Below are 22,694 nucleotides of genomic sequence, written 5' to 3' on the forward strand. Positions count from 1 at the left end.
ATGAGAATAATCCGTTCCCAGTCCCCATAAAACATAATTTTCTACTTTCTAATTTTATAAGCCTTAAAACTACACAAAATATACCTTAATGTATGTATAATAAATGTGATTTGGTATTATAATTAAAGAAATAAACTGTACAGTATAATAAAGTTGTTTTATTTACCTTTGTGATGGTCGTTGATGGCTTGATGGAATGGAGTGGCTGGTTTCATCAGCATTAAACACTTGATGAGGAACATAGCCTCCTTCTTTCACTAACTTGAGGAATGATCCCTTGTAGGTGCTTTCTCTGCGATAATTTTACCTAGTTCCTCATCAATTGTGTTCTGTTGAGCTGGGTTGATAGCTTTTTGCATCAAGTGTACAGATGGCTTGTGCAGGTTATTTGTGTAGCCTGATTGATTGGAAATTTTAACCTTGCAGTCTACACTCTGCCTTTAACTGACGACTGAGGGCGGGGAATAGAGGACCGAAACAAGCAGGCTGTCATTTTCTTTTAGGAGAACGGGCTCGTTCAGTCATTGTGGCAGCTCCGTGTGTATCCCGAAAAATAGTTTGTTTGCCAAGGTAAACTTTTCATAAATTTAACGTTCGTAAACCAAAAAGTTCGTAAACCGAGGTATCACTGTACTATCAATATTGTTCTTTTAAATTCACAAATTAGACAGCTTTCATAGAATACACATTTAGTAAGAATCTTTTATGTTGGATTCTCTCATGCAATACTAAAGAGACAAAACAGAGACAAACTGTAACATTTTGATCTTTTTCATGTGGTCGATGACTTCTCTCAAATGAGTCTTTCCTCTGGTGGAATTTTGAGCATTCTGTCCATCTTCAACCGGGGCCCAGCCAGTTCTTCAGAGCTGGGGCTGTAAGCCCCCTCTGACTGGCGTTTCTTTCTTGTTGTTAAAATCATGAAGGTAAAAGCACATATTAAAACTAGCATGGAGAGGGACAACAAAGTGACAGATGTGACCAGCCAGGCCGTTTCTTGTTTATTGGCTTGTGTCTGCAAGTAAAAATGAACAAAAATTGGCCTTAAGTGATGCAACTGTCGTGTGATATATAAAGATCACATATTGTATTTATGCACATATGAATGTAAGATTTTCAGTTTTTCAATACAGGTAACATCCGATTTACGACCGGCGCGAGTTACGACCACCCGTACTTACAACCACGACCGCCAGACCCTTTTTTAAAAATTTGACGCCGCCTGGTACCGCTACGCGGTGGCCGCACGGCAACGCTGTTGACATCTGCACCATGTTTGCGATGCATTTGGTAGAATAAAGACTCGAGATGGTCCTTCTTGTTTAGATTGAACAAGTAGGATGTTTATTTGCCAGAGCACATAAAACAACTGCTTCTCTCAGTGTTGTATCAGAACCTTTTTTTTTAATTGCTGTCAAAGGACCATGTTCAGCGTTGTGGCTGAGTTGCCAGATCCGCTCAACATTCAGCATTTTGTCTCATTTATCTTGACAGAGAACATTACAGCATTGCACAAAATGAGGACACAAAAGAACTGTTTCTTAACAATCGCATACGACAATTTTGGCTAGCCAGACAGCATCTGACACAGTAATAAAAATCGATAATACAAAATATAAAATGGTAAAAACGACACTAAAAGTTAAAAGATTTATAAATGAACTGTAAACAGTTTGCTATATAATAGTATTCAATAGAACATGTTGCTTAAAAACAACAGATTGACATTGTATACTATCCTGTCGTATAAACCTCACGTCAGCCATTTTGAATGCATTTTGGCTTACGACCGTTTGACTTACGACCGCTTTGTCGGAACGGAACATGGTCGTAAGTTGGATGTTACCTGTATTTGCTTGAAATCTTTCAACAGCTGAAATCACTAATAGCAAAATGTCACCTGACTTTTTAAAAAGTCTTATGAAATCTATGCTAATGGAGGCGATTTTCCTAAACCTGTAAAACAGAGGTGTCAAACTCATTTTAAGGGACGTTCACAAGGCACACATTTGCTTATCCGGGGTCAGGTCGTGGGGTCAACGGCTTTAGAAGGGAAACCCAGACTCCTCTCTCCCCAACCACTTGTTCTAGCCCTTCCTGGCAGATCCCGAGGTGGGTGACAGTCTCTCCAGTGTGTCCTGGGTTGACCTTCGGTGCTGCTCAAAAACACCACGGCAGGGAGGTGCACAGGCAGCATCCGAATCAGATGCTTGAGCCACCTCATATGGCTCCTCTCGATATGAAGTAGAAGCGATTAGAATCTGAGAGAGAACTGGTACCAGAACCAAGCCTATGTGTGGAGGCACGTCTGTCTATATCCAGTCGAAACTTCTCTACCTCACCCACCGTCGTCAAATCTTTCCCTGTAAGAAAGGTGACATTCAACGTCCCTAGAACTAACTCCTGTACGCCACCCAGCTCACACTGCTTCCGTCCCCTCGAGCACCTCGCATGAGTGGTGATCCCATGAAAAGGGGGACTCACATTGCCTCTTCAGGCTGAGCCCAACCGGGCCCTACGGGTGTAGGCTCGGTCACCAGGTGCCCGCCAACTGGCAAGGGAAACTTAGATACATTAATCTTCTTGTGTTCCATCATAAGGGATCTGTTGATATGTACTTTGGTCCCTAACCTCGGTCCTGTTTGCCATAAGTGACCCCGCCAGAGGCATAAAACAAACGTACCATTGGGACACATCATGATCTAAGGAAGGCTGAGGGAGTTTGTGTACTGGCATATTGAAAATTAGAGGAAACCGTGGTGTTGATTTTCTGCATGCACCGGATGTGTGAGGGAAGCGTTGAGGCTTTCATTTATTACCGGGATAGACTTGCTAACCAACAATCTACTACAGTACAGTAATGGATCATGCTGTGATCCAGAAAATTATTTTTTCTAAAAAAGGCAGTACTTACATTGGTTTCACAGACTGGACCACTGTATTCTGGTGGACATTCACACACAAACCTATTTAACCGATCCAAACAAGTAGCACCGTGTCGACAGGGGTTGGAGCCACACTCATCAATCTCCAGTTCACATCTGTAACACACACATATGGAGCATATATGTTTATGAACCATTAAACCTTCTAAATGCTTTCAATTATACTACCCCTTTTGTTCGCTTCCATGTAATGTCTTTCTGTTATATGTTTTCTTCCGTTTGGAGTAACGATCAAAAAAGAACAAAGCCCTCAAGCGAGTAATCCTTGCATGCCGACTGACGATCCCTTTTCAGACGACCGTGAAACGGATATAACTGAACAATAATAGAAATGTGATGAGTATGGCGCCCCCAGGAAAGAGAGTGAAAGGAATACCTAAAATAAGGTTGATACATGTTGTGAGAGAAGACACGAGGGCGGTTGGTGTTAGAAACGAGGATGCAAAAGATAGACTACGCCTGTAGTGACCACTCACGAGAAAAATTAAAGGAATGACAACAAATATGTCAGGGAACAGAAACTTACCTTTTGCCTTTGAATCCAGGAACACATGTACAGTTAGCTCCCCAGGGGCCATGATTGCAGATTCCATCATTTGCACAAAGCACGTCTTTACCACATTGTAGTGGAGGATAGTCCCACCTATTGGAAATGGAAATAAATACATGATGTATGCAAAATAACAAAAACAACAATAATAATATTGATGTTAATAATCATAACAATCCTAATCATAATAATTCAACTTAATTCAACTTCATATTGATTTTGATTTGTTGACTTACTCGCATAATGGACCACTATAACCATTTGGGCACGAACAGGTGAACATGTTGGTTCCATCTTGGCAGGTGCCTCCATGTTTACAAGTATGTTGTTCACACTCATTAATGTCCACATCACAGAGTGTGCCTGCATATCCAGGGTGGCACAGACACTCAAAACCACTTAAGTAGTCTTGACAGTTCCCATGAGCACAAGGGTGGGAAACACAATCATCAGTTTCTGTCTCACATACATGTCCTTCCCAACCTGAGACACACTGACAGTGAAATTTATTGAAGAGATCATGACACGTAGCTCCATTCCTACACGGATCTGACTCACAAACAGGGACACCGCTACAGCCCAAATGCATTTTTTGTTTTCCTAGTAAATGGAATGGAGATTGCTGTGGAGTGTTGAAGTCACTGACAAATGGAAGATAAACTCCTCCGACCCTTACTGCACCCAAGCACCCGATAAAACTCTCTGCTATGGTGAGAACAGAGCTTTGGTCGTGGAGAAAGTGTAAACTGCCCGTGGTCTTAGGTAGGCTGCTGGCATCAACTATTCCATCCACAGTAATTAACCAGTGAGAAGTTTTGTGATCTTGTTTTGCCATGGATACATTTACCCGATGCCACCTGCCATCACTCACTTTGCGATCTCCGGTAAAGATCAGTAACTCAGGTCTGTGGGCTATGTGGATCTCAACCCAGATTGAGGAGTCCAGTAGACCTACTATCAGCAGGTCAGAACCCTTTGTGGCCCTCAACAGAACTGCACTCTCAGAACGGGTCCGTAGCTCCATGTATATTGAAGATACCGGTTCAGCCAAGGAACCTCCAGCAGAGAACTCTACAGGACTGTTGTTGAATGTTGCATTGTATATACCTAGGAAGAACATATAAAAACAGTTGTCAGTAGTTATCATTATTTTTATGATTATTATTATTATTGATGAGAAGGTTTCTTCAGCCGTCTGCTAACCAGAAATGGAAATGTCTTTACCGTGCCTGGTTTACAAACTTCATTTTGTACTTACGGTACTTGAGTTTTGCAAAATAAAAATTGGATCAGTAGTCCGAAAGAATTAACTGTGATAAATATTTGACATTTTGAATTCAAGGCAGCCAAATGCTATTTTGTGATACTGTTCACAGTTCAAGCAAAAGATAAAGATGCAGTACTTACATTCATATCCATTAATGAGATTGACGCAGTAACCACCATATAAACAAGGATCACTGACACACCACATTCGAGTTTCACAAGTAACGCCTGAGTAGTCCTTCGGACACACACATGTGAAGTCATTGAATGAGAATGTGCAGTTGCCTCCATTTTGACAAGGACTCTTCTGTTGAGAAAAACAATATTGGTAGTTGATTACTTGTTTTCTGTGACATATGTGATACTTGAGACAGCAAATGAACATTTTGTCCTCAAGGTTGATTCTTGAAATACAAAACTATTAGATTAAAATGCTTTTCAAAAACTGCTCGTTGCAACCTTGACCTCACACGTATGTGCACAATTAAACCTAAATTGGCCTTCTTAAACTAAAGATGTTTTCTTCAGCTCTAAAATGATCACATTAACCCATTCTTTATCAGAGCTAGCAGACAGCATTCCCTCACTTTATTCGACTAATAATAAAAACACACAATGTAAAAGATGGACAGTCATGCAATCCGAAACACTTTTCCCTCATACACTTTGTTGTTTAAAGCAGTTTGAGATGATATGATATGATATGATATGATATGATATGATATGATATGATATGATATGATGTGAGATGAGCTCACAACGTCCCTCAAATCCTCTTTCGTCTTCCTCTCGGCCTCATGCCTGGCAGTTTAAGACTCAGCTTTATTCTCTCAATATATTAATAATAATAATAATAATATATTTCATTTATAAGCGCCTTTCTAAACTCTCAAGGTCACTTTGCAGTCACAGGATGAGTTTTTCGACTGCAATCTAATCTAATGGTGGTCCGACCTACCTAGCTAGATCTCGTCTGGACATGTCCAATCCATCTCAGTATGCCCTCTCACACGTTCTCTTCCAAACCTCTAAAATGAGTTGTCCCTCTGATATACTCAGATCTCATTCACACATATGGATTCGATCTTGCTGCGACTAACTTTCATTCCTCTCCATTCCAGGGTATCTCTCGTTTCTCCTCCACCTGTTTCCTCCTTTCACTACAGATCACAATGTCATCTGCAAACTTTATAATCATGCAGATTCCTGTCTAACATCGTCCATCAGCGTTTTCATCACCATAGCGAAGAAGAAGGGGCTCAGGGCTGACCCTTGGTGAAGTCCCACCTTCACCTTGAATTCCTTTGTCTCACCTGACAGCACACCTCACCACTGTCTGACAGTCATTCAGTCACCGCACTCCATCATGTCATGCAATACCACAGTTCATCTCTGGGCACCATGTTATGCACTTTCTCGAGATTTACAGACACAATGCCTCTGACAATGGGCTTCCCTACTAAAGCTGCTACTCCTCTATGGATGGGTGGATGGATGGATGTATTAACACTTAACATAAAAACTCTGTTGTGTTATTACACAATAAAATACATTGGATACGTTGTTTTAAGTTAATTTACAAAATATGTACATTGATTCATTCACTGATTCATTCTCTGTGTCTTTGTATTATTTGTTATTTTGGGGTTTATTCCCAAGATGGCGGCGCGTGAATACACTGCGGCTCCTCTCTCCCTCCCGGAAAATTGGCGTTTTCGTGTTTATTATGTTTGTCAAAGTCATAAGTGCCTTCCTTGCACGCTTGGTTCGAGAGGACAGTACTTTCATCTGTGCTGTATGTCATGCATATTAGCATATTTGTCAATAAAGCTGACTTTGATTAAAAAAATTGCACCAATTGTATTTTTAAATACAACAACATGCTATGTTAACATTTCTAGCGCTAATGCCAAAGTCAATGTAATATCCAACTGACATGCCAGCGGTAAATTAGCACGGGTTTAGGAATAATATTCCTTCAAATAACAAACATTTACATCTACACACTGGTAACAATAGAAAATGCAAAATGTACATTTGTTAACAATCTGTGAAATGAGTTATATTAGTTCATCTCAAGCACAACTTTCAAATCTTCACACAGCACCACACTGCCCCGAAAAGGCTAGTATGCACAGGAAAAGCCAGAATTTGTAGTTTAGTTTTAGTAGTTGAGAAAAATACTAATTAGTTAATTAATGAAATCACTGATTGATCATTTTATTACTTGTGGTTTCAATCAAAATAATGATTGTTATTTTTTTCCAAAATAGTCCAGATCTGCAAATCAGCGAAAAAAAATCAAATGTTCCTTCTGTAACAATGGTCATGACATACAGTATATCTCTCCCACCTTGCAAGTGTTATCACTGATGCAGCCTCTCTTGACATGTTCAGCTTCACTTGATAAATAAATGTCCTCTCCATTTTGGTCATTCCATGCATCGACTCCCAGATGCGTTGAATCTAAACGAAAGTCCTGGATGCAGCCTTTGTAATGGCCCCCCCAAGGATGAGCATCCAAGTCTTCAGGTAGTCCTCCTAAGTATGCTTGATCCCCACTTTGAATGCTCACATCGGGTATGGTCCCTATTCCATAACGAAGACTTGCATGCTCAAAAATAACGTGTCTTTGCTGGACTTCTACCACAAGGAATAGCTTCTCTCCTTTGTTGTTTAAAGCAGTTTGAGATGAGATGATATGATATGATATGATATGATATGATATGATATGATATGATATGATGTGAGATGAGCTCACAACGTCCCTCAAATCCTCTTTCGTCTTCCTCTCGGCCTCATGCCTGGCAGTTTAAGACTCAGCTTTATTCTCTCAATATATTAATAATAATAATAATAATATATTTCATTTATAAGCGCCTTTCTAAACTCTCAAGGTCACTTTGCAGTCACAGGATGAGTTTTTCGACTGCAATCTAATCTAATGGTGGTCCGACCTACCTAGCTAGATCTCGTCTGGACATGTCCAATCCATCTCAGTATGCCCTCTCACACGTTCTCTTCCAAACCTCTAAAATGAGTTGTCCCTCTGATATACTCAGATCTCATTCACACACATGGATTCGATCTTGCTGCGACTAACTTTCATTCCTCTCCATTCCAGGGTATCTCTAGTTTCTCCTCCACCTGTTTCCTCCTTTCACTACAGATCACAATGTCATCTGCAAACTTTAGAATCATGCAGATTCCTGTCTAACATCGTCCATTAGCGTTTTCATCCCCATAGCGAAGAAGAAGGGGCTCAGGGCTGACCCTTGGTGAAGTCCCACCTTCACCTTGAATTCCTTTGTCTCACCTGACAGCACACCTCACCACTGTCTGACAGTCATTCAGTCACCGCACCGCTCTAATGCACTTCTCTATCACTCCATCATGTCATGCAATACCACAGTTCATCTCTGGTATGTACTTGTTATGTACTTTCTCGAGATTTACAGACACAATGCCTCTGACAAATGGGCTTCCCTACTAAAGCTGCTACTCCTCTATGGATGGATGTATTAACACTTAACATAAAAACTCTGTTGTGTTATTACACAATAAAATACATCGGATACGTTGTTTTAAGTTAATTTACAAAATATGTACATTGATTCATTCACTGATTCATTCTCTGTGTCTTTGTATTATTTGTTATTTTGGGGTTTATTCCCAAGATGGCGTTGCGTGAATACACTGCGGCTCCTCCCTCCCGGCAAATTGGCGTTTTCGTGTTTATTATGTTTGTCAAAGTCATAAGTGCCTTCCTTGCACGCTGGGTTCGAGAGGACAGTACTTTCATCTGTGCTGTATGTCATGCATATTAGCATATTTGTCAATAAAGCTGACTTTGACTTTGATTAAAAAAATTGCACCAATTGTATTTTTAAATACAACAACATGCTATGTTAACATTTCTAGCGCTAATGCCAAAGTCAATGTAATATCCAACTGACATGCCAGCGGTAAATTAGCACGGGTTTAGGAATAATATTCCTTCAAATAACAAACATTTACATCTACACACTGGTAACAATAGAAAATGCAAATGTATATTTGTTAACAATCTGTGAAATGAGTTATATTAGTTCATCTCAAGCACAACTTTCAAATCTTCACACAGCACCACACTGCCCCGAAAAGGCTAGTATGCACAGGAAAAGCCAGAATTTGTAGTTTAGTTTTAGTAGTTGAGAAAAATACTAATTAGTTAATTAATGAAATCACTGATTGATCATTTTATTACTCGTGGTTTCAATCAAAATAATGATTGTTATTTTTTTCCAAAATAGTCCAGATCTGCAAATCAGCGAAAAAAAATCAAATGTTCCTTCTGTAACAATGGTCATGACATACAGTATATCTCTCCCACCTTGCAAGTGTTATCACTGATGCAGCCTCTCTTGACATGTTCAGCTTCACTTGATAAATAAATGTCCTCTCCATTTTGGTCATTCCATGCATCGACTCCCAGATGCGTTGAATCTAAACGAAAGTCCTGGATGCAGCCTTTGTAATGGCCCCCCCAAGGATGAGCATCCAAGTCTTCAGGTAGTCCTCCTAAGTATGCTTGATCCCCACTTTGAATGCTCACATCGGGTATGGTCCCTATTCCATAACGAAGACTTGCATGCTCAAAAATAACGTGTCTTTGCTGGACTTCTACCACAAGGAATAGCTTCTCTCCCGTTGTCAAAAATATGGGAGCTGTCAAGGGAGAACTGTTGGTCCAAGAGCTGATAAAAATTCTCCCCATGTTTACATAAACGGAAAAGTAAACTTCTCCCTTAGGTGTCCTCAGCTGAAAGATCAGCCCGTCCATCTTTATTGACCTCAAAAAGAAGGACACTTGAAAGTCTCTCCCATGGCTCTTGCTGATATTGTACAAGCTGAAACTCACACTGTCCTCATGGCTGTATGTCCAGGATTGTAATTCTGTCAAGGAAACATTTGCAGTTTGAACACAGTCAAAATAAGACAATGGAAGGTGTAGAATTGAACCATATCGTCAAACTCACGATGATTTAGAGAAAGAAAAAACTATTATGGCAATAACACAGAGGCCTCGCTGAAATCAATAGGAGAAAGGTTTGTGCTACAAACTAGCAGCGGTGCTCATCCAATCACAGATCTTATTTCATTTAACACAACTGCAATTTGCTGGAATACAATTTTACAAAGCATTCTCTCCTCCTGTATGTAAGAAAAAGGTGTTTTGAATTTGTGAAATTAAGAAGCCGTAATTGAGAATAGATTGAGAAAAAGACTTTTCAGTGGTCGAATAGCTCAATACATCTTGAGGCCTGGTGGCACACTTTGGTGCTTGTGATGCACATATTGAGCAACAACAACAAACAACAAAAACAAAGGTGCCATAATCTTCTAATTTAGAATTGTATTTCAGACTGTAAATGTAAAATATTGGTAAATCCAGCGAGCCACAGATTGCACCACTCGCCTCCCCCCTCATATACTCTATGCCAGGGGTTTCCAAAGTCGGTCCTGAAGGGCCGCTGTCCTGCCTGTTTTCCATCTCTCCCAGGAGCAACGCACCTGATTCAAATCATCAGGACCGTTTTGAGATTCCTTCAGAGCTGGCTGATGAGCTGATCATCTGAATCAGCCGGGTCAGATGGAAAATAGGCAGGACAGTGGCCCCCCAAGCCTGGAGCTGGACCTGGGTCTGCTCTAGGCAGCTGTGACTTTCCTCTCAACCAGAGTGTGATCATGTAAATGTAGAGAGAGAGGAGCTACTGCAGGTCCAAATAAATAAATAAATAAATAAATCACCGGTCATCAGATATAATTTAAAGGACAACCGACGTCTACGGAGAAGTTGTATCCATAATTTGTAAAATGGCTTCAAATGACTTCTACTGAGCGTATTTTACAAAGATTCCAGCGCATACAGCTATATTTTACGTTTTAAGACTCACGCTGAATATTCCGGAAGTCTTGTTTTTGAGTTGGTGACGAGTCCGTACGTGACGTCACTGAAGGAACGCCCCTGACCAAAAAAAAAGGACACATTGTAGCAGTCCTTCCATCACGTCAATGCATATTGCTGTACTTTGGTCTGAAAACGTCGTGTAGGACCAAAAAGAGGTAGAAGAGGGCGACAAAGTCAATGTAAGGAATTAATCAGCCTGTGGAAACGGGCTGATTAATTCCTTACACGGCTTTGTCGCCATTTTCTTCCTTTTTTGGGTGCGACATTTCCCACCCCTGATGCCTCAAAATGACACGGAATAAATTCTTTAATCGATTGCAAACATGTATGCTTTCTTCTTCAGAACTATTTGAATCAGATTCATAACTGGATGAGTAACAAGAAAGCATCTTCTCCGAATCTGAAGCCATTGTTTTGATTCTCCAGCAAGGCAAGACGTCTTGGGGTGACATCACGAACAAGGGGGCGGGACCTTCTGAAACTGGCCACTTCCGGGTACATTTTTTTTTGCAGAATTTGGACACTTTAATTCATTTTTATTGGTGTTTTGCATTCGACTAAAAATATCATACTGCGTGTTTTGGGTATTTCAGAGGCTATAAAACATTTTTCTGATGTCAGTTAAGAAACAAAAAAGTGATGTCAGTTGTCCTTTAAGTGTGATGTTATTGTTTAGTCTAAACCCTAAACTCCTAACTATTTGCTCGGTATAAAAAAAAATTTGAATTTGTTCAAACCTTACTTGAAAAAAACATCCCATGATATGCAATATCCAATATTGCACTCTATTGCACTCTTATCCACTATTGTTTGATTTCCATTGTTTGTGTCACTCTTGGTCCGATCTTTGTGTTATTGTTAGTGTTTTTTTTTTTATGTGTGTATGTTTATCACCCCGTTTTTTTTTCTTCTGTTGTGGGCTTTTGTTTGTTACTTATTTATTGTTTTTTTTTTTTTGTACGGACATTTTTTTTTTTTTTGTCATGGTGTTGTTTTGTACTTACTTTGAATGTTGGTTTTTTTTGAGTACTTTGTTAGGTGTTTTGATTTAGTTTCTCCAGTGCATACTTCTGTTTGTTTTTAAATACTGTAGATACGTACTTTGTTCAGCATCATGCCGCCAGTAGGTAATCGCTATAAAACCAACATTCATTATTTTCAAAAGTAGTGAAAAAAAACTCCTTACCTTCAGTGCATCTTTCACCGTAGAAGGGACGCTGGCAGTCACAGCGATACTTAGTCCACAGGTCCACACAATGTCCATGCCCATGGCATGGGTCAGATTTACACCACTCAGTCTTGGTGCATCCATGATCTCGTTCGTGCTTTTCTTGAAATGATTGGAGGAGGATCGGTTGGCCGTCGATCTTTATGTCTTCCATGCATCCAATATAGCTTTTCTCACTGACAGAATTAACTAACATTTCCTGAGGTGCTCCACCAACATATATATGCGGCAGTGTTCCCAAAGTTTGGAAAGGCCATTGATCTCCAGCTCTGCAGTTATCTCTGTTACAGCCAGGTCCTTTCATGATCACATGAATGCCTTTGTTATGCTCAAATACATGAGTATCCCACCAAAGTCCATCATTAACAACAACAGGAAACGTCCAATTCACTTCAGATCCATCAGAAAACGCTTTTGTGTGAAGGAAACCATCCACAATCTCTATTAGGACATAGTTGTCAACATTTCCTCTGTAAAAGAGTAAGACATCAAACATTGTAGTCCGGAAGCGGAACTGTATCGCAAATTCATTATTTTGAGTCTCAGTTTGCATCATGTCTAGAGAAACATTAATAAAAATGAACCGCGGGGAAGTGAAAGAGAATGTTGTTAGCGTAGAACACTGCTCATCCATGAAGCCGTGAGGGCACAAACAGGTGTGGCCATGTTCAACTCCATCAAACCATGGGTAACAGGTGGCTCCGTTTTGACATTCATGGCGGACACAGCCCAAAAGCTTAACACTGCAGTCCTTGCCTCCCCATGGCCAATGACCAACATTGACCTCAGGACAGTGACAGTTGTAGGAAGCAACGTCGTCTTCGCACCAACCATTATTCTGACAGGGCCGGCTTTCACATTCATCAGTATTAATTTCACAGTAAAAACCTGAAGGAGGACGCAAAGATAAGACAAGATAAGATGAGAAGAGATAAGAAAAGATAAGATAAGACAGCCTTGAATAAATTTGCAATCTACAGCCGCAAAATTGAAATGGGAGGCGGGGGGTTCGAAAAGAAAAACAAAGGACAGTGATACCTCGGCCTACGAACGCTTTAGCTCACGAACTTTTCACCTTACGAACGTTAAATTTGCGAGAATATAATCTTGGCATACAAATTACTTTTCGGCGGACGACCCAAACCACACGGTCGAACAGCGCCACGCTGGCTGGCGCACTAGTTTTCCACACCTACTTTCTTTGAGTGCACTCAGTGCAGACGTGGTTTGTTATCGAGTGTTGTACTTTTGCTATTATGGGACCGAAAAAGACCACACCACAGGCGAGTGTTAAGCCGAAGAGGACACAATAGAAAATTACGGTTGAGCAGAAGAAGGAGAACATCAAAAAACATCAACGATTTGTGCGTTTGTGTGACTTAGCATCCCAGTACCAGTATGCTAAGTCGACCATTGCTACGTGTGGCTAATGGTGTTTCTGTGTTATCTAAGCAATGGTCTCAGGCAATAGAAGAGGTTTAAAAACGTCTGTTGATTTGGATTAACGAAAAGCAGCCAGCACAGCACAGTGTGTGAGGGTATTATCGCTGAGAAAGCACAGCAACTTCACTCGGATATCATCAAGAGGCAATTACATCAACGACCATCACAAAAGTAAATGAAACGAGTTTATTATACAATACAGTTTATTTCTTGAATTACAATCCAATAGCCAATTTTATTATACATAAAATACGCTATATTTTGTGTAGTTTTAAGGCTTATTTAGTCAAAATGTATATTTTATGGGGACCTGGGAACGGATTCTAATTTTTAATGGTTTCTGATGGCAAATAAATGTTCGGCAGACGAACCTTTCACCTTACACACACTTTCTGGGAAGTTCGTAAGCTGAGGTATCACTGTATTGCATGCACAAAATGATTCAGAAGACTGAAGAACTCCACAAAAATGTCCCTGAAACATATATACATCATGGCGCGAAGATATAGAGTACTCTACTCAAGGTAACTACATGTATTTGAATAAGAAATACACGAGTTGCCGAGGCAGTAAAACACACTGCACTCATTTTCGGTTATTTAAGTAATTGGTTCATACATACAGTCTGTTTGAATAAACATTTATTGTGTGTGTTGGATCACAATAAGTTCCGAGTCAGTTAGAGCGCTTACCTGAAAATCCAGCAGAACAGATACAAACATAACCATTGTTCTGATCAACACACGTGCCTCCATTATGGCAGGGTTCAGAGTCACACTCATTCACGTTAACGGTACAGTTCTGTCCTGTAATCAAGACAGGAAAGGTTTCGACAATTTTACATAGAGTCATGTTTTTTTGGTGATAATTTTTCTTTCAGTCACCTGCCTGCAAATCCTGACTGACATTGGCAAATATACCCAGCTGCATTTGCGTAGCTTTGCTCCCAATCAAGCTCCCAGTGCCTCAGATTAGAACTTTCAAAACATTCGCCACCATTCTCACAAGGATGTTCAGCACACTCGTCAGTGTCAATTTCACAGTTTGTGCCTTCATAACCTGGATGGGACAAAAACAAAAATCAAATTTAAATACTGCGGCTGTTGAGAATGAAAATGACAATAATATATAATAATAACAAGAAACAATTGTAACTTAAAAGGGTTCTTTCTGCCCTGCTTTAGCTAACAAACTTTTAGCTTTACGACCGTTAAATTCGCGAGAATATAATCTTTGCATCCAAACTATTTTTCGGGAAACACATGGAGCGCCACAATGAGTGATGTGTCGTTCGTGAACGAGACGGTTCTTGGAGCTCCTAAACTCAGCTAAGGAGCTGAAAATGGCAGCTGGCTTTTTTTTCCCTCTATTCCCCGCCCCCAGTCTTCGGTTAATGCCGCACGTGATTGGTCAAGATCCGTGGCAGAGGAGGGAGAAGACACACGTAGCAGGACACATGCAGCAGTGGGGGGGGGGGGAGGGTAGGGTTTAAAGAAACAGAAACACACGCACATGAAAGGGAGAGGACAGAGTTTGGAACAAAAAAAAAAAACAAAAGTGAAAAGATGAGAACATGGATAGAAAACACTGTGAAATTTGGACTCGTTTTAACTTTATTGATAGTTCAAAGGCAGAGTGTAGACTGCAAGGTTAAAATATCCCGTCAATCAGGCTCCACAAATAACCCGCACCAGCCATCTGTACAATTTGAAGAGAACATACAAGCAAGGGAACCAGCTATTAAATTTCTAGTGCGTCTGCCTGCATCTGTTGCTGTTGCAATATCACAACTTCTAAGATGTACAACCCAGAGCTCCTTGAGACACTTTATGCAAAAAGCTATCCATTCCATTAAGCCATCAACGACCATCATAAAGGTAAATAAAATGACTTTATATTATAGTACAGTTTATTTCTTTAATTACAATATCATAGCACATTTATTATACAAAAAAAATATATATATATTATATATATAAAGGTAAATCCAATCCAATATATCGTGTGTAGTTCTAAGGCTTATTTAGTTGAAAATTATGTTTTATGGGGACCAGGGAATGGATTATTCTCATTTTAATGGTTTCCGATGGTAAATTAAAGTTTGGAATACACACTTTCTGGGAACCAATTAAGTTCGTAAGCCAAGGTATCACTGTAACATGTTTTCCTAAGTGATCATGTGGTGAAAAGATGATGTGAATGTGTCATGGGAATATTTCGTTTATGATTGGAACATTTGGAACGACTTTATTCAAGTTTAAATATGCTGATTACTGCACACAAAAAAAACTGTGTGTTGTTGTAATTAAATTCATTACATTTGTTAAAAGTAAATACTTAAATGAAGAAAGGGAGATGTAATGATATGAGCAAATCGTATTTGCTTGTTTGACTAGCGATGCCTAGCTATAGACCAAACGGAGCATGCTCTGCTGCGAGTCAGTCGTGCGAGAGTCTACTAGAGTCACACATGTCAATTACTTTCTCCCACCGACCAAGACGGCAGTCTCAATCAAGAACCTCAACTCTATCTAGAAGTTGTATCAATTACCGAACCGCTTACACAAAGCAACACAAGGTACGTATCCGTCGAATAGAAGATGATTGCACAAGTTCATTGTATTTAAAAGGTTGTTCAGTACCTGGCCAACAGATGCAATTGTAATCTTTCACTCCCTCCTGGCACGTAGCACCATGTTGACAGGGATTAGATGCACATTCAGCAATGTCCACTTCACAAAGGACACCCTCAAATCCAGTGTCATCGCAGTCACATTCATAGCTGTAACAAATTCAAAGGATTTTTCAAATTGTTATTGTTGAAAATATAATTGGAAAGGTAAATCAGGGATGAGAATTTTCCGCCAATCGGCGGATTTCTGATTTTTTTGCGACCACGTGAAACTAAATACGTATGTATTCTTGCTTTTTTTGTGCTGTTCATTTCCTGCTTCGGCTTGTGTTGGCGGAAAGTGCCATTTTGATTGGATGATCTTGACTTAGTTGATGTCGAAAACACAGCTGGAATAGGCTCCTGTCCCTCATGCGACCCTTACGACGATAAAGCAGATCAAAAAATGGATGGATGGATAAAAAGCACAATAAGAATAAACTCAAGTGTCATGCTGAGTCAAAAGTCAAAGAAGAAAAAAAAAAATTTTAAGATGTTTTTTTCTTAAAATTAGGTGGGCAATGAAGGGCAATGGGGAACATTTAGTTGGAGATTATTCCAATGGAAAATGCACAAGCAATTGAACAGCCTCGATCTGCTCTGGCTGGCCCAACTTTGGCTGTCTAAATAAATTGAGAATTATAATTTTGTAATAACTGGGATATGGAACATTCTTAAAGGTCCAAGTTTATAGCGCTCCATTCCAGTTTTTTTTTCTTTACTGGTTGAATCGCTGGCGATGTGCTAATACACGCATCTAACTTGTAAGCGGGCAGCATGGAATTGGTTCCCACTCAGTGACGATGTGAATGTGGGTGTGAATGGTTGGTTCAATATGTGCCCTGCCACAGGATGATAACTAGTTGAGGGTGTTTGCTTTCCGCCCAAGTCAGCTGGGATCAGCTCCAGCAGCCCTCATGATCCAGTTCAAGATACTGTAGGTGGTCTTGGAAAAGGATGGATGAATAGACTGACAGATTGGATTGAAAGATCCTCTGGAAAAACACTGTACAACTACAATTTTCAAAACATCAACTTACACAATTCAAAATGAACCAAATCTATTCTATTCTAGTCTTTAAACAGTGTTTTTCAAAGAAGACTGATGATTGTCTCACCTGTTAACTATATCACGACAACCACCTCCATTTTTACATGGCTTACTTGCACACTCGTCAATGTTGGATTCACAACCGATGCCTTCAAACCCAGGTAGGCATTCACACGAGTAAATGCCAATATAGTCATGGCAGGTGCCTCCATTGCGGCAGGGATCCACTTCACACTCATCAATTTCAGTTTCACAGTTGATTCCTAGTTTGAAAAAGAAACCACAATATACTACGGCTGTGTTTGACAAATATTGTTCGTATTGGTTGTCAGGGCATTGCATCAATCGCAACTGGGGGTCCACTTCTCAACTATGACACAATGACCCAACCAACCGCTGGACTCTGCAGACAGGTCATGGGGCCATTGCCTTTTGTCTCCTGTTCCTTGGTTGAGGCTAGGGTTGGCGTCGCCTTCATATGCACGTTGCCTGGCAACGCAAGGGTTGCTGTCTTCTCATTCCTGTTCCCTAGAGAAGGAAGGGTTGCAGTCGCCTAGTCTTTCCTGTTCTCTGGCTAGGCAATGGTTGCCGTCACCTGTTTTGTAACGGTTTCCTGGCGAGGCGGGCCTTTGGATGACAGTTGGGACTTCTGGGATCAGTCCCTTGTCTGTGGCCTCAGGTGGCCTCATAGGGCTCCTTCTGCAGCTGTCATTAGTATCAGTTTGTCAAGTACACACTGTACCTCCCTGCTGGCTGCTTTTTAGGGTCTACCACCACCTCGCAAAGGTAACAACTAGATGAAATGGCTGAGGAGAGCTAAGTCAGGGCATCCTGACCGCAGATAACCATAAAAATAAATGGATGAATAGATTGTGGTTGCATATTCAACATTTTACATTCCAGTTAATTCAAGTGTGTATATCACGTGAATGTTTGTGTCTAAATGTTGGTTTACCTGCAAATCCCTTGAGGCACTCACACATATAGTGGTCCTTTTCATTGAGGCATGTAGCATTGTTATCACATGGTCTTGATGCACACTCATTGATGTCAATTTCACAGGTGTAGCCCTGAAAACCCGGCACACAGAAGCAATGGAACTCTGCCACTCCATCAATACAGAGAGCTCCGTTTTGACAAGGTTCTGACAAACAATCGTTTATATCGTCTTCACAAGTTTTTCCTTCATATCCTGGTGCACATTGGCATTCAAAACCTTTTGGGTGAAAAATGCAGGTCCCATTGTTCATGCAAGGCTTGTCAATGCAATCAGTTACACGTTGGTAGCAACCTGGCCCTCCATAACCAGCGGGACACCTGCAGAAGTATCCATTGAGTTGATCTACACACAAATGACGTGGCTGAGTGCAGGGGCTACTCAGGCACTCGTTCATTTCCTCTGTGCAGTTATCCCCCGATAGGCCACTTGGGCAGATGCAATGGTATTTTGCCATTCCAGGGGTACTGATACAGTTTTCACACGGTGCAAAGGAACAAGCATCATAGAGTTCATCACAGTTTTTGCCCATGTATCTCACTCCTTCATTGACACAAATGCAAGCATAGTCATCTGTTGTGTCCACACAGGTGGCTCCATTTTGACAAGGTGCAGACAGGCATTTGTCAGGTGCAGCTGTGCAGAAGATTCCTGAAAAAGAAAGGGAAGAGTCAAGATACCAATTCCATACATAGTAATTAAATGTAAACATTTTTGATGGGTGGATTCAATGACCCAAAGAATTTATTTCAAGGTTGGGCATTTGTGTTTTAGCCTTATGTCTCTATTATAAGAATACTTCTTGCAAGTTAATTTTATGCAGCCAGAAATTCTGTTTATTACTCAAAGAAGCTGTCACGGTTCTGTTTGTGGTCAAAACAGTGGCAATGCAGCGGCACACCTTAAGAATGGCCTCTTGTTTAACTGCAGACCTGCCCTGTAAGTGACTGTCGACCAGTTCAGAGTGTATCGATGAAAAGGTTTTTTCAGCCGTCATATGCACTTCTTTGAAGGTGTCGGATTTTTCGCCTCTCATGCAAGAGGTTGGATCGTTCTTACAACAGACTTCTTAGGCAACATAGGCTTAGTTATGCTGATGAGCCAGATACCAGGCCAAATGGGCAACCAGGCCAGTCGTAGACCCCATAACCAGTCAGGACAATACAAGTAATCAGTGTCTCCTCAGGGTCTAGTCCTCTGCTCCAACCAACCTGAGAGCAGGGACCATATCATATCATAGCAGCATACCATATTATAGCAGAGGTCTGGCACTGCCACCTCTGCTGTAGGGATGTAGATATAGGGCCAAAACTACCAGCAAAAAAAAAATTTTCGCTGACGAAGCCTCTTCGATGAGAAGCGAAACGTCCGACACCTTCAAAGTACAGATGACGGCTGAATAAACCTTTTCATTGATGGTCCACTTCTGTACGACTGAGAGCTTACACAGAAGTTCAGAGTGTAGTTTGCCTTTTTTCTATAGTCAGCTGCGACAGGCTCACTCACTCCAAACAACCCTGTTCACGATAACCGAAGATGAAAATCGCTGAATGGGTAAAGTTTAGGCAAGCCCCCTCGCTGCCCATCTTTAAAAGTCATTTTGAAATTAATTTTTATTCTTTGTCTTGGGACTCAGCATGACAGGTTATTTTAGTTTTGTTGTTTCCTTATTTGTTGTGTTATTTATTTTACTCCTTGTACAGCAGTTCCGAAACAGCGGTGGATGTTTTAAAGCAGGGTTGTCTGATAGAGATTAGACAGAATAAGAAGTTAGCAGATTTAAAAGTCCCATGCTTAGTTGGCTGCCCAAACAAGAGGCCCACAATGAAGGCGCAGAGCAGAGGGACTGGGGTCAATCGGAGTTGAACAGACATAGCCTGTTAACCTATCATCTTCATCTAAGAGATCTGGCCTTGGACAGAATTTAGGACTTGGGAAACTCCTTCTTCACAGGAGTAATTTAGGACCTGTCACTCCTTCCCATCTCGAGGTCATTAGCCTGGTTACATATCTATCGGTCCAGAGAAAGACAACCAATTAAAATGTCTATGTTTTATTGTTTATGACTGTTTGTGCTTGGGACCTCCAGGGGTGTGGTATTCAAATCAAGAAGACTATGTTTTACTAATGTATCACTTAAATTTGCATATAGTCTCAATAAATAACTTGGCAGAGGGCTGCAGAAGTTGGGCGTCGGTCATGAATGGCTGCGTCCCCTGCCGGCAGTAAAAGACAATCTTCCTGTGTTCGAGCCTTTGTCCACAGTGTCCGATCGAACATCTCTGACAGTGTCAAAATTATTCTTGGCAGCGAGCCCCATTGTAGTGACGGTTTCCTCTCGAAGGTCGTTATGAATTAGGGGAAACCATTAGAATGTTTTATCTCCTCCACATATTACACACAGAACACACAACAAATTAATGAATAATGAGTTTTCAAATCGCAAGTCAATAATAATGACTGTTATTGTGGTTTACATGGCACAATATCAAATTTTGGTTCAGACTTTAGCAAGCATCATGGCACTTGACATGCTTGATTTGCTTTTTCAGGCCGAATAAAATGATGTGCCAGATCAGATTTGACTCCAGGGCCTTGACTTTGACACCCGTGTTTTCAAGTGTACTATAAATACAGTTGAGTTCAGCCAAAGCAGGTTAGTTGGCCTCCTTGACCTGTGCAGCCTCTTCATTTTGTAATCCCTGTTGCCTTTCATGACAATCCATTTGCTGCTCTTATTATATTCCGGTAGTCGTACTAGCCTAATGCTGCGGTCAGACCGAATGCAAAGTGCATGTTTACGATGTTATGGGACATTGTGGGACGATATCATTGCATTCTCTGGGACACAGTGGAAAATGTCACAATGAGCTTCCAGTAGATACAAGGATCAAAGAAAAAAACCATGTTCAGATTATGCCAAAGGAACAGGGTGGCATGTCTGGTTTATGATTGAACATGTTTACTGCTTTTGAACTGTCAAGCAAGACAGGATTTCACAGTCAATCAAATAACACAATCACTGGTTGACAGGTTAATATACACTGTTCCAACATTTTCCAACCGTCGAACGATTCCCTTTTCTCCACTTCAGAGAATGTACGTGTGGTTGTACATTGAACAAAACCATGCGAGACCAATTCGGCAACTAGCATAATATCACTAAATACATATATCAAATAAACATACAGGACAATTACATTAAACAGTGTGACATGCAAGTCACGTCTTTGCGTACCTTACGTATGAAAATTCATAACGATCCTGAATTTATTGTTGTACTTCTTTCTTTCCTTTCCTCTTCCTTTCATAACTTTGCTGCTGTGAAATGTAAATTTCTCCACTGCGAGACGAATAAAGGTACATCCAATCCAATCCAAAATGTGGTATGCAAATGTAACTATGTGACGACATCGCTTCATAATCAGAAAATCAGAAAACTTTAATAGTGCCACAATGGGGAAATTTGCGGTCCACAGCAGCAATTTGAAAGGATGGAAAATACAAGATATTCTAAGCACAGTAAAAATGTCAGCCAACTGAGATGTATACTGTAAATGTGCAAAACTTTCATAAAAAAACTGTACATAGTGCAAGTATCAAAGAAAAGGTATATTGATATATGTATGTAGCTGTATCGCACCAACACATATTTACAGTACAAGAGTCCAGCAATGTATCTTGTTTTATTTTTTTAAGAATTTGGAAATAGTTCTAACAAAGGTATTGCATGTTTTGTTTCCGACAATTTCTTGAAATCAGCTACATTACTGCGTAAAATCCAAGTCCTGCTTGATTGAGAACGAATAAACGTTCTATATTCATATCACTATCCGCATAAGCAGCCATGAGCCCCTGGTTCCCAGCCCAACTTGATACTGTCTACTAACTGCCACCCCTTATGATAATTACATCTACTCAGTCATAATGCTAATACATGCAAGATAAACACAATAGCTTTACAGGTAGGCTTAAAGATTATATTGTTCTTGCAATATCTGTCTCAAAGTTATGGTTACACTCGGGAAAATAATTAAAAACACAACATTGCCTCTACTCACCCCATTTGAACATCATTGCTGTCAAAAACAAAGTCTTAAGATTAAAATACACTTTCCCAAAATCCATTTTACATGATGTGAAGAAGTACTATAACAATTCATGTATTCATCTTCTGAACCGCTTTAAAACCGCTTTGAAATGGAGAGGCTCCTTGTCTGTTAATGTCACCTCGTGTGAAGAGGCACGCTAAGAACAGACTACTTTTCTCAAGCTGCTAGTAAGCACAGCCCAGGTCTTAAAATCCACTGCCGCATAGTCTAGAGTAGAATTAGACATGACAGGCTAACTCAGTGGTTCTTAATCTTGTTGGAGGCAGATGAACCCCACCAGTTTCATATGCTCATTCAACGAACTCTTATTTGAATGAATGGGCCCACTAACTGCGGACTAGACTGATGGGTGGACCTCTGCAGCGGAAGATCCACCGGAGCCCCGAGACCGACTCACCGAATCCCGAGGGTTCGATCGAACCCAGTTTAAGAACCACTGGGTTAACTGGAAGACGGGAGCTGGTAACCCCGTTAACACCGT

General features: G+C 40.6%; 1 protein-coding gene and 1 long non-coding RNA gene across 2 annotated transcripts; one reads left to right on the top strand and one right to left on the bottom strand.

The window, feature by feature from the left end:
• Positions 1-344: 344 nt before the first annotated feature.
• Positions 345-22,292, bottom strand: crb2a (crumbs cell polarity complex component 2a). Its single transcript, XM_089020155.1, has 13 exons — positions 22,163-22,292; positions 18,060-18,752; positions 17,172-17,367; positions 16,025-16,164; positions 14,271-14,441; positions 14,075-14,188; positions 11,898-12,827; positions 9,134-9,696; positions 4,903-5,068; positions 3,732-4,602; positions 3,472-3,588; positions 2,915-3,041; positions 345-1,015 (listed from the first exon to the last, which is right to left on the bottom strand). The coding sequence occupies exons 1-13, from the start codon at positions 22,227-22,229 to the stop codon at positions 794-796; spliced, it is 4,377 nt and encodes a 1,458-aa protein (XP_088876281.1). The 5' UTR covers positions 22,230-22,292; the 3' UTR covers positions 345-793.
• On the top strand, positions 15,838-18,770 carry LOC148884341 (uncharacterized). The gene is made up of 3 exons (XR_016118239.1): positions 15,838-15,960; positions 18,167-18,245; positions 18,692-18,770. It is a non-coding gene; the product is annotated as an uncharacterized LOC148884341 (long non-coding RNA).
• Positions 22,293-22,694: the final 402 nt, after the last annotated feature.

Source organism: Hippocampus bargibanti, linkage group LG18 (assembly GCF_051943395.1).
Source record: "Hippocampus bargibanti isolate YZ-2025 linkage group LG18, ASM5194339v1, whole genome shotgun sequence".
NCBI lineage: Eukaryota > Metazoa > Chordata > Actinopteri > Syngnathiformes > Syngnathidae > Hippocampus > Hippocampus bargibanti.